Source organism: Oncorhynchus keta, chromosome 28 (assembly GCF_023373465.1).
Source record: "Oncorhynchus keta strain PuntledgeMale-10-30-2019 chromosome 28, Oket_V2, whole genome shotgun sequence".
Taxonomy (NCBI): Eukaryota; Metazoa; Chordata; class Actinopteri; order Salmoniformes; family Salmonidae; genus Oncorhynchus; species Oncorhynchus keta.
In genome coordinates, this window is record NC_068448.1 from 21,216,396 (window position 1) to 21,229,829 (window position 13,434).

Sequence of the window (13,434 nt, forward strand, 5' to 3'; positions counted from 1 at the left end):
AAATCGAGCGCAACTATTTCAAGCAGGCTGTCACAGTAAATAAAAAAAACTCGTAGCTTAATTTGTGATTAAGGAAAAACGTTTTCCTATTGTTTTAATCCTCAGTGTTTGAGTTTTTTTTGCAGTGGTTCAGAGTTTACTTTAAATTGTTAAAAATGCACATTCGAGGTGTGCGCACGTATGTGACGTATAGTGTTTTTGTCTAAAGCTACATTGACTGCGGATAGCTGGCTAGCTAGATACAGTTGTTGCAGCATTCTTGACATTAATATTTTGTTTCCGCTAGCTTACGTTAGTAATTAGAAAAAAGAATGAGCAATAGCCCACACTATTGCAGGAAGTCACACGCTACCATGGATCACATTTGACATCCTCCAATGTGACTAGGACGTCTGGACTAGTCTTGTGCCATTGGAGTTAGCTAGCAAACAAGCTCGCTAGTTGATCTGCTTGCTAATGCTATCTAGCTAGGTGGTGGGTTGTGTTTTTATTGATTGATATTGGGTGTGCCATTCGTGTTGATTGTTTGATAGTTGACCTGTCACATTCGTTCAAACCTTTTACCCATAGTTTGTGAATATTTGAAATGTAGCTAGCCAGCTAGCATAACTCGTAGCAAGCTAGTTAATTAGCTACGGTTAGCCGCGGCTATTTGGCCTTTTCATAACCAGCCAATGGTTACATAGAGTTATAATGTGACATCTTGTTTAAAGTCGTTGGCTAAAGTAAAGCTAATTCAACTCAAGTTGGATATAAGCCAGTTTAGCCAAAACAATGGAAAGTTTACTAGCTGCGTGAATCCAGGTCAAGGCACCAATGCGACCACCTGGATTTGAACCCGGGTCACCTGTGTGGGACAGGGCAGTGATTTCTAATAGATCTAGTTATATTGATGTTGTTCACTGTAATAAATGTACATTAATGTATTTTGCCTGCACAGCGAGCAGCTGCGAACATCAGTGGTTGAGATCCCATATAATTTGTCATCACTTTGACATCTTTGCAACTTCGCCTCCAAACTATGACGCTTTTGTCTTTTTGCCAGATATTGCAGCACGTTGAGATTCTTGAAACTTGAGGAACTCTTTAAGTACAGTACAATGGCTCCCAAAGACATCATGACCAACTCCCATGCCAAATCCATCCTCAATGCCATGAACGCACTTCGTAAGAGCAACACACTCTGCGATATCACTTTGAAAGTGGAGAATACCGACTTTCCTGTACACCGTATTGTCCTGGCAGCCTGCAGTGACTACTTCTGCGCCATGTTCACCAGCGAGGTAACTGTAAGCCTATTTAAATAATGGTTAAATAAATAAAAAGTAAGCACAAGACTGGAGTTCATTTAGTCCTAGATAGACACATATGAGACAGCACTTCCACAAAAGACCAATGATGACTGATCATCAGTGTCATCAGCGATAATAACTTTATAAATACGTTTGCTGGTGGTTCTCTCTGTATGCAGAAAGAGACAGGTAATAGTTGTTTGACTGGTTCAGAGGTTGACAATGCCCGAAAGAGTTTCTACGTATCCCTTGTGCTTAGAACCCAGCTAAGATTTTTGTAGGCTAAAATTAAACTGATATTCATTTCCTTGAGCAATATGTCTTTCAGTGTGACTGCCATCTGGTTATTTATAGCTTAATAAAAACGCGAATGGATTATATAGGCCTACCTCAAATATTAGGCTATTCCCAAACACAAAACAGCAATGAAAGTGCATAGCAGAAATAGTCCAATGCTAATTATTTCTCTGTAGCTCGGTTGACCTAGTTTCTCTTTCCTTTAACATTTTTAGCTCTCTAAGAATCCCCAGGTGAGCATTGCTCTTTTACTAACAAAGCTGACTATAATCCACAGCTGCCTACACAAGTATGACAAATAGTAAACACAAGGAATCAGTAGGCCTATGTTTTTTGCAATGAGTGCATAGTGCCCTGTGTCTGGCAAGAGCGACTACTAACCAGTCATTTAAACTGATGTGTCTGTCTTTGCCGTTGTGCTTTTGCAGTTGTCAGAGAAAGGGAAATCCTTTGTAGACATCCAGGGGTTGACTGCGTCCACCATGGAGATCCTGCTGGACTTTGTTTACACAGAGACTGTTTTGGTCACAGTGGAGAATGTCCAGGAACTGCTTCCTGCTGCCTGTCTGCTGCAGCTCAAAGGTAAGTTGAGAAATGTAAAAATAATGAGAACCATTGGACACCCCATTGCACTTTACTGTTCATCCACTGTATTTACTCTGTCGAATAAAATACCGGTATGTCAGTTAAATCTAAATCTGCTCTTTCGTAAAAGGAAATGCACACCCATCATCTTCCCTTATTAGGTTTGTGCAATATAACTGGCTATATTGTATTGCTAATATAGTGGAAACATTGTTAATTTGTCAAGAAGTTTTTACTTGAGACAAACTAGCAAATTAAATACTTCAACATTATTTTACAAAATGAACGTACTGCACTCACTTAATGTGTGTATATGTTTCTTTGTATTCCTCAGGAGTAAAAAGAGCTTGTTGTGACTTTCTGGATAGTCAGCTTGATCCCACAAACTGCCTGGGCATTCGTGACTTTGCGGAGACCCACAATTGCCTTGACCTGATGCAGGCCGCTGAACTCTTCTCCCAGAAGCACTTCCCTGAGGTGGTTCAACATGAGGAGTTTATGCTGCTCAGCCAGAACGAGGTTGAAAAACTAGTTAAATGTGATGAAATCCAGGTAAGTAAAGTGGATTTGGTGAGGTATTATTATACTTGTCGTAACGCTGTAATTACGATAGTATTAATCGTTGTTTCATTAGGTAGCCTTGTAATAGCATATTAATGGAGTTGCGTTTTTGTAATTACAACAATTTCTATGCAATTAAACTACAATTACTTAAGTACTAAGTAACAATATGTTAATACAATGTTACTAGTGTAATTATGGTGTTACTACAGATATAAGAGCAGATTGATGTAAAGTGTTACCAAAGTCGAATAGTGTACTGAATTTATTTGTGAATTCAGAGAGCACACAGTCATGTTGCCTCAGATGCATATTTTCTCTATTCGCAGTTCTTTGAATGCTCAAGGGGATACTTTTCACAAGTCTCAAATTGTCCTTCAAAAACCTGAAGTTGAAAGAAAAGGTGCAAGTGTAGACCTGCAGTAATCTCTATTAATGGGGCCCCATTTGCAGATTTACCTGGCTCTGAAATTATGGAGAAAATAATCTGATTTAAGTATACCTTTGTGCTCTGGAAATTCCCGTGTTTAACCGCACAGGGCATATCTTGCTGTATAAAAACATAATTGTAACCATGGGACTTGATTTGTAGTTTACCAATTCATTCAAAGGACTTTTGCTTGTCACGGTTTTTGTGATCAAAATGTGTGTAATATACACTTAAAGTGGCTTGCGAAAGTATTCATCCCCTGTGGCATTTTTCATATTTTGTTGCCTTATAACCTGGAATTAAAATTGATTTTTGGGGGGTTTGTATAATTTGATTTACACAACATGCCTTCCACTTTGAAGATGCAAATATGTTTTATTGTGAAACAAACAAGAAATAAAACAAAAAAACTAAACTTGAGCGTGCATAACTATTCACCCCCCCAAAGTCAATACTTTGTAAAACCACCTTTGGCAGCAATTACATTTGCAAGTCTCTTGGGGTATGTCTCTATACGCTTGGCACATGTAGCCACTGGGATTTTTGCCCATTCTTCAAAGCAAAACTGCTCCAGCTCCTTCAGGTTGGATGGGTTCCGCTGGTGTACAGCAATCTTTAAGTCATACCACAGATTCCACAATTGGATTGAAGTCTGGGCTTTGACTAGGCCATTCTAAGACATTTAAATGTTTCCCCTTAAACCACTCGAGTGTTGCTTTAGCAGTTTGCTTAGGGTCAATGTCCTGCTGGAAGGTGAACCTCCGTCCCAGTCTCAAATCTCTGGAAGACTGAAACAGGTTTTGTGCCTTTGTGCAAGGAGGAGCACTGCCAGAGCCCTGCAAAATGACCTCCAGCAGGCCACAAATGTGCATGCGTCTGCTCAAACGGTCAGAAACAGACTCCATGAGGGTGGTACGAGGGCCCGACGTCCACAGGTGGGGGTTGTGCTTACAGCCCAACACCGTGCAGGACGTTTGGCATTTGCCAGAGAACACCAAGATTGGCAAATTCGCCACTGGCGCCCTGTGCCTGTCCCAGATGAAAGCAGGTTCACACTGAGCACATGTGACAGTCTGGAGATGCCTTGGAGAACATTCTGCTGCCTGCAACATCCTCCAGCATGACCGGTTTGGCGGTGGGTCAGTCATGGTGTGGGGTGGCATTTCTTTGGGGGGGCCGCACAGCCCTCCATGTGCTCGGCAGAGGTAGCCTGACTGCCATTAGGTACCGAGATGAAATCCTCAGACCCCTTGTGAGACCATATGCTGGTGCGGTTGGCCCTAGGTTCCTCCTAATGCAAGACAATGCTAGACCTCATGTGACTGGAGTGTGTCAGCAGTTCCTGCAAGAGGAAGGCATTGATGCTATGGACTGGCCCGCCCGTTCCCCAGACCTGAATCCAATTGAGCACATCTGGGACATCATGTTGCACCACGTTGCACCACAGACTGTCCAGGAGTTGGCGGATGCTATAGTCCAGGTCTGGGAGGAGATCCCTCAGGAGACCATCCGCCACCTCATCAGGAGCATGCCCAGGCGTTGTAGGGAGGTCATACAGGCACGTGGAGGCCACACACACTACTACTGAGCCTCATTGACTTGTTTTAAGGACATTACATCAAAGTTGGATCAGCCTGTAGTGTGGTTTTCCACTTTAATTTTGAGTGTGACTCCAAATCCAGACCTCCATGGGTTGATAAATTTGATTTCCATTGATAATTTGTTTGTGATTTTGGTGTCAGCACATTCAACTATGTAAAGAAAAAAGTATTTAATAAGAAGAGATCATGTGACACTTAAATTGCACACAGGTAGACATTATTTAACTAATTATGTGACTTCTAAAGGTAATTGTTTGCACGAGATCTTATTTAGGGGCTTCATAGCAAAGGGGGTGAAAACATGCGTGCACCATTTTTTAAAATTAAATTATTATTCTTTTTTAGACAAGTTATTTTTTTCACTTCACCAATTTGGACTATTTTGTGTATGTCCATTACATGAAATCCAAATAAAAATCCATTTAAATTACAGGTTGTAATGCAACAAAATAGGAAAACGCCAATGGGGGTGAATACTTTTGCAAGGCACTGTAGTTAAGTCAGAGGCACAATTTTCTGTTATTTTTGTAACCATTTGTCTTAGTCAACTATCTACATCATCATTAATTAAAACTGTCACTTTGACTTGTTCTTCTTGAAGTGAAGTTGATCTCAGTCATTTGGAGAAATCAGTGATTGAGTGAATGCATTTTTGGCCTTGAGTAGTTATATACTTTGGGATTTCCGTTATTACAACAAGCATGTTGTTGTCAAGGTGTGTGGTTGTGAATACATGTTGTCTCTGTTTGCAGGTGGACTCAGAGGAGCCTGTATTTGAGGCAGTGTTGAATTGGGTTAAACACAATAGGAAAGAGAGGGAGATTTATTTATCGGAGATGCTGGAGCATGTGCGGATGCCTTTGCTCACTCCTCGCTATATCACAGACGTCATTGACTCAGAGGTGAGGCAGCTAGACCACACACGGTCACATGATGTAAACATAGGCCTAGACCACCTTTACTCCACACACAGACGGGTACAAAGCTCTCCCTTGCCCTCCATTTGGCAAATCTGACAATAACTCTATCCTCCTGATTCCTGCTTACAAGCAAAAATTAAAGCAGGAAGCACCAGTGACATACCCCAACCAGAAGCCATGGATTACAGGCAACATTCGCACTGAGCTAAAGGGTAGAGCTGCCGCTTTCAAGGAGCGGGGCTCTAACCTGGAAGCTTATAAGAAATCCCTCTATGCCCTCCGACGAACCCTGAAATAGGCAAAGCGTCAATACAGGATTATGATCGAATTATACTACACCTGCTCCTACAATAGTCGGATGTGGCAGGGCTTGCAAACTATTACAGACTACAAAGGGAATCACAGCCGAGAGCTGCCCAGTGACACGGGCCTACCAGACGAGCTAAATAACTTCTATGCTCGCGTCGAGGCAAGTAACCCTGAAACATGCACGAGAGCATCATCTGTTCCGGATGACTGTGTGTTCACGCTCTCTGCAGCCGATGTAAGACCTTTAAACAGGTCAACATTCCCAAGGCCGCTGGGCCAGACGGATTACCAGGACGTGTACTCCGAGCATGCACTGACCAACTGGCAAGTGTCTTCACTGACATGTTCAACCTCTACTTGTCTGAGTCTGCAATACTAACATGTTTCAAGTAGACCACCATAGTCCCTGTGCCCAAGAACACTAAGGTAACCTGCCTAAATGACTACTGGCCCGCAACACTCGTGTCTGTAGCCATGAAATGCTTTGAAAGGCTGTTCATGGCTCGCATCAACACCATTATCCCAGAAACCCTAGACCGACTCCAATTTGCATACCGCACCAACAGATCCACAGATGATGCGATCTCTATTGCACTCCACACTGCCCTTTCCCACCTGGACAAAAGGAACACCTATGCGAGAATGCTATTCATTGACTACATATCAGCATTCAACATCATAGTGCCCTTAAAGCTCATCACTAAGCTAAGGACCTTGGGAATAAACACCTCCCTCTGCAACTGGATCCTGGACTTCCTGACGGTCCACCCTCAGGTGGTAAGGGTAAGTAACAGCACATCCGTCACGCTGATCCTCAACACAGGAGCCCCTCTGGGGTGGGTGCTCAGTTCCCCTCCTGTACTCCCTGTTCACTCATGACTGCATGGCTAGGCACAACTCCAACACCATCATTAAGTTTTCTGATGACACAACAGTGGTAGGCCTGATCACCGATAACGATGAGACAGCCTATAGGGAGGAGGTTAGAGACCTGACCGTGTGGTGCAATGTCAACAATCTCTCCCTCAACGTGATCAAGACAAAGGAGATGATTGTGGACTACATTCTCATCAACGGGGCTGTAGTGGAGCAGGTTGAGAGCTTCAAGTTTCTGGCATCCACATCACCAACAAACTAACATGGTCCAAGCACACCAAGACAGTCGTGAAGAGGGCATGACAAAATCTATTTCCCCTCAGGAGACTGAAAATATTTGGTATGGATCCTCAGATCCTCAAAAGGTTTTACAGCTTCACCATCGAGAGCATCCTGACGGGTTGCCTCACTGCCTGGTAGGGCAACTGCTCGGCCTCTAACCGCAAGGCACTACAGAGGTTAGTGCGTACGGCCCAGTACATCACCGGGGTCAAGCTTCCTGCCATCCAGGACCTCAATACCAGTCGGTGTCAGAGAAAGACCCTAAAAATTGTCAGACTCCAGCCACCCTAGTCATAGACTGACTGTTCTCTCTGATCCGCACGGTAAGTGGTACCGGAGCGCTAAGTCTAGGTCCAAGAGGCTTCTAAACAGCTTCTATCCCCAAGCCATAAGACTCCTCAACAGCTAGTCAAATGGCTACCCAGGTTATTTGCACCCCCCCCTACGCTGCTCTCTGTTATTATCTATGCATAGTCACTTTAATAACCCTACCTGCATGTACATTATTACCTCGACACTGGTGACCCCACACATTGACACATTGACTCTGTACCGGTACCCCCTGTATATAGCCCCGCTATTGTTATTTACTGCTGCTCTTTAATTATTAGTTTTTCTTATCTATTACTTTTTTTATTTTCTTAAAACTGCATTGTTGGTTAAGGGCTTTGTAAGTAAGCATTTCGCTGTAAGGTCTACCTGTTCTATTTGGCACGTGACAAATAACATTTGATTTGAAATCCACTTTCAATGGAAATTTTCCATTGAGAATGATTTATGGTGTGTGTCTGGGAAACAGGCCTCAAGTGTTGAGCAGAGGTGTTATTACTGTCTTGATAAAGTACTGTATATGTTGTGATGTGTTCCAGCCCCTTATTCGATGCAGTCTTCCCTGCCGAGACCTTGTGGATGAGGCCAAGAAATTCCACCTTAGACCAGAGCTGAGGAGTGAGATGCAGGGGCCACGCACCCAAGCCAGATTAGGTACAGTACTGACCTCTATTTTTTGGATTGTTTTTCTTGTCCTAATAATAGGGATACAAGACAAGCTTAGTGGAAGTTACTACCTTATTCATGTGGGAAAAGTGATTACCGTGTTGCTCTGTCAAGGTGCCAAGGAGGTCCTGTTGGTTATTGGAGGATTTGGCAGTCAACAATCCCCTATAGATATCGTTGAGAAGTATGATCCTAAAACTCAGGAGTGGAGCTTTTTACCTGTAAGTATCATTTTTTAAAATAAAATATTTTGGCCCTCTGATCATGGTTAACTTATCCCAAGCATGTTTTTACAGAACATTGCTCGGAAAAGGCGTTATGTAGCTACCGTGTCCCTCAATGACCGTGTGTATGTGATTGGCGGCTACGATGGTCGATCGCGGCTTAGCTCGGTGGAGTGCTTGGACTACACGGCAGACGAGGATGGTGTCTGGTACACCGTCGCCACTATGAATGTACGGCGTGGCCTTGCCGGGGCGACAACACTCGGAGGTAGAGGATCTTCTCTGATTGACAGCCCTCATTGTCATGGGGTTTACAAAAACAAATAGCACTGAAGTGAGTTTGACTGACCTCAGGTGTAACAAAACCCTGCAAGTGTTTTCTAATGTAGACTTTCAAAAAGTTGTTGGAACATTTCTTTTCTCACTTTTCTGCCCACAGATATGATCTATGTTGCTGGAGGCTTTGACGGTAGCCGCCGTCACACCAGCATGGAAAGATATGACCCCAATATTGACCAGTGGAGCATGCTTGGGGACATGCAGACAGCCAGGGAAGGGGCTGGCCTGGTGGTTGCTAGTGGACTTATATACTGTCTTGGTGGGTATTAAAGAGGTTTGGTTTAAGTTTGTAATGGTGTTGGTGTATAAATATTTAAAATATCTCCCACTTCCCCCACTGACCTTAGTGTAGATCCTTACTATGTGGACACCCCATCAAATTGGTGGATTCAGCTATTTCTGCTACACCCGTTGCTGACAGGTGTATAACATCAAGCACACAGTCATGTAATCTCCATTGACATTGGACAAGCTTAGTGGAAATGCGTTCTCTGAAGTGATGAATCACGCTTCAGGCAATCCGACGGACAATTCTGGGTTTTGCGGATGCCAGGAGAACGCTACCTGCTCAAATGCATAGTGCCAACTGTTAAAGTTTCATGTAGGAGGAGTAATGGTCTGGGGCTGTTTTTCATGGTTCGGGCTAGGCCCCTTACAGTGAAGTGAAATCTTAAAGCTACAGCATACAATGATATTCTAAACAATTCTGTGCTTCCAACTTTATGGCAACAGTTTGGGGAAGGCCCTTTCCTGTTTCAGCATGACAATGTCCCAAAGCGAGGTCCATACAGAAATGGTTTGTTGAGATCGGTGTGGAAGAAATTGACTGGGCTGACCTCAATTCCATCGAACACCTTTGGGATGAATTGGAACGCTGACTGTGAGCCAGGCCTAATCGCCCAAAATCAGTGTCTGACCTCACTAATGCTCTTGTGGCTGAATAGAAGCAAGTCCCCGCACCAATGTTCCAACGTCTAGTGGAAAGCCTTCCCAGAATAATGGAAGCTGTTAAAACAGCAAAGGGGGACCAACACCATATTAATGCCCATGATTTTGGAATGATATGTTTGACGAGCAGGTGTCCACACACTTTTGGTCATATAGTGTATGTAATTTATTGCAGGTGGGTACGACGGATTGAATATCCTCAATTCAGTGGAGCGGTATGACCCTCACACAGGTCATTGGACGAATGTTACCCCCATGGCCACCAAACGCTCAGGTGAGTACTCCAAAGTATGAGGGCTGTATAGATTATATACAATATGGCTCTTTACATATGGCTATGCCTGAAGGACCTATACTCTTTTTTTCTTATTTTTGTATATATATATATATATTTTTAACCTTTATTTAATTAGGCAAGTCAGTTAAGAACAAATTCTTATTTTCAATGACGACCTAGGAACAGTGGGTTAACTGCCTGTTCAGGGGCAGAACGACAGATTTGTACCTTGTCAGCTCGGGGGTTTGAACAACACTCTAACCACTAAGCTACCCTGCCGCCTCTGTATCCCTTTGTTACAGGGGCCGGTGTAGCCTTGCTCAATGACCACATCTATGTGGTAGGAGGCTTCGATGGAACAGCGCACCTCGACTCGGTGGAGGTTTACAACATTAGGACTGACTATTGGACCACGGTAGCCAGTATGACCACTCCCCGCTGCTACGTAGGAGCTACCGTCCTCCGGGGACGACTCTACGCCATAGCTGGGTAAGCCTAAACATCCCAACCCTGCTCAGAATTTAATCTTTTTTACATTTATTTTTAGGAAAGTGTAAATTCACTTTCCTTTCATATGTTTATTGCTTTCAATGACAGACATATGAGAAATAATGAGGGAGACAGGTGAAGAGGAGATTCAGAGTGAAGGGAGGACACAGGGATTTAACCCCTGTCTCCGGCTAAGCGTTGTACATGTGCATAGACCCGGGAGTGTTATCACTCGACCACGGCTCTGCAACCGACTTCAGTATTAAGAGATACTGAAGGGATCATTAATATACATTATGTATGACTCTTAATTGATATATATTATTATTGCTTAGATAAAATTGTAATGAATCATGAATGCAATCTCCTTATGGTCCAGTTCTCGATAAGCATGCGACTTATGTCATTGAACACAGCCATATGATATATTGTTTATACTCCCCTGTACTCTTTTGCCCTTTCTAGGTATGATGGAAACTCCCTTCTGAGCAGTATCGAGTGTTATGACCCTGTTATTGACAGCTGGGAGGTGGTCACCTCCATGGCCACACAGCGCTGTGATGCAGGAGTGTGTGTCCTCCGAGAGAAGTGAGATTTACCTCAGAACAACCTCAAAGGTTGGGTGAAGCAGAGGAGGGCAGTCATCTAGTCCTGAATCTGATATTTACGTGCCACTACTATGGAGCGACAGAGGGATTATTCACTTGGAGGCCAGTGTGCTATATGTCCTCCCGGAAGTCTCTTGATTCTATTCATCAGACTTTCTCATCTGAGCTTAGTTACATCTGTGTGATAAGGGACAGGGGGTGTACAACAGTGATTAGAGTTGTTTCAGTCTCTTCATCAACAGTTGTTGCTTCCAAGAAGACATCTATCCCAACCCACTCGGTCGCATGACACACTTTGTGGTAGCTGTTGCCGTGGTTACCCGTGAGATTTGACTCATCTTTTAAAGTGCAATATATTTCTCTACTTATGTTATGAACCGTTGGAGCAGAAGAAACAAGAGACTCCAGTTTTCTGCTGCTATATGCCTTATGCCCTTGTGGCCCACATTGAACTGAACATCCATGATGCCTCATTAGGACTGTGATTGTTGTCATGCCATCAAGTATGATGATTATTTAGCATATGCCATGTTTTCAGTCAGACAGTAAACCCTTTGTAGATTTTGTAATTCTGTATAAAGCGCTTTTAGAAACAAATCACTTACTGAAGAATTGTCATTTACCTGACAGTCGTTATTTTCAATGTATCAAAGATATTCAAATGAATGACATTTTAGGGAAAGCACCATAATTGTATTGTGGACTGCAGATGGTTCCTTGCTCTTTTGCTGTTTCTGTCATCTTGTCAAAATCTCTGTCCCCTGCAATTGACTCCGCTGAAGATGTGCATATGGTGCATGCATTTGTCCATCGTGGATTTGTTTGGACAAGCAAAATGACTTGACTTCTATTATTCGGGGCAAGTACAAAATCCTGAGGAGTCTTTTGTTGTTACTTGAAAAAGTGAATAAACATTGTGATAATGTATGACTTTATTTGTTTTCAGTTATTCCTGTAATGCAATATGGAATTCGATGTTGAAGTGAACTGTTGTGACCTCTAGTAAAAGCCCAGTGAATTTGTCAAGGGTTTCGGACCTCTTGGTTTAATGGCTAAGTTGTTGGACTGACTGTCACACTCGCAGGGACCCGGGTTTGAGTCCTGGTTGGGCTAATCACCAAGCTAGCTGCATTGATGTCAGAAGTGGAATGCCACTACTGTGGGACTATCGGGTGTGGGAGGTTGTTCGGGGGGCAGGGATGTGTTTCCCAAAAGATGGTGTAGTCTTGTGATCCTTGATTAGTGCTTAGTAACGGACACGCCTACTCATTCAAAGGTTTTGCTTTATTTTGACTATTTTCTACATTGTAGAATAGTAGTGAAGACAAACTATGAAATAACACATTTGGAATCCTGTAGTAACCAGAAAAGTGTTAAAATAACTAGGCAAGTCAGTTAAGAACAAATTCTTATTTACAATGACATCCTACCCCGGCCAAACACTAACCCGGACAATGCTGGGCCAATTGAGCTCCAACCTATGGGACTCCCAATCATGTCCGGTTGTGATACAGCCTGGAATTGAACCATGGTCTGTAGTGACGCCTCTAGCACTGAGATGTGACTTAGACTGCTGCACCACTCGGAAGCCCAACAGTCTTGACGGAGTTCCCACATATGCTGAGCACTTGTTGGCTGCTTTTCCTTCACTCATCCCAAACCATCTCAATTGGGTTGAGGGCAGGTGATTGTGGAGGCCAGGTCATCTGATGTAGCACTCCATCACTCTCCTTGGTCAAATAGCCCTTACACAGCATGGAGGTGTGTTGGGTCATTGTCCTGTTGAAAAACAAATGATAGTCCCACTAAGCCCAAACCAGATGGGATGTCGTATCACTGTGGTAGCCATGTTGGTTAAGTGTGCCTTGAATTCTAAATAAATCGCAGACCTTGTCACCACTTAAGCAGGTGTGGTTTCTTTGCAGCAATTTGACCATGAAGGCCTGATTCACGCAGTCTCTTCTGAACAGTTGATTTTGAAATGTGTCTGTTATTTGAACTCTGTGAAGCATTTATTTGGGCTGCAATTTCTGAGGCTGGTAACTAATAAACTTATCCTCTGCAGCCGAATTACCTCTGGCTCTTCTTTTCCATTGATCATCTTGAGAGCCAGTTTCATCATAGCGCTTGATGGTTTTTGCAAATGCACTTGAAGAAACATTAAAAGTTCTTGAAATGTTCCACATTGACTGACCTTCATGTCTTAAAGTAATGGAACTGTCATTTATCTTTGCTTATTTGAGCTGTTCTTAAAGAAAAAGCATTGAATGAGTAGGTGTGTCCAAACTTTTGGTACTGTAGATGGAGTATGAACCAAATCACATATATTAAAATAATGTTGAGTTCAGTAACATCACATTTTTTTTTATGTCACATCACCACTGGGATCCAATGACAATT

At 43.0% G+C, this 13,434-nt stretch overlaps 1 protein-coding gene across 2 annotated transcripts; it reads left to right on the forward strand.

Annotated features, from left to right (window-relative positions):
• Window positions 1–11,961, forward strand: LOC118360800 (kelch-like protein 12). 2 transcript variants are annotated; one of them, XM_035740225.2, is made up of 13 exons: window positions 1–474; window positions 1,046–1,283; window positions 1,805–1,822; window positions 2,018–2,171; window positions 2,509–2,726; window positions 5,519–5,668; window positions 8,023–8,137; window positions 8,264–8,370; window positions 8,446–8,641; window positions 8,813–8,971; window positions 9,836–9,934; window positions 10,240–10,426; window positions 10,892–11,961. In XM_035740225.2, the coding sequence occupies exons 2-13, from the start codon at window positions 1,101–1,103 to the stop codon at window positions 11,016–11,018; spliced, it is 1,713 nt and encodes a 570-aa protein (XP_035596118.1). In that variant the 5' UTR covers window positions 1–474; window positions 1,046–1,100; the 3' UTR covers window positions 11,019–11,961. The 2 variants fall into 2 exon arrangements, with proteins under 2 accessions (XP_035596118.1, XP_035596120.1); XM_035740227.2 differs by lacking the exon at window positions 1,805–1,822 and having other exon boundaries at window positions 2–474.
• Window positions 11,962–13,434: the final 1,473 nt, after the last annotated feature.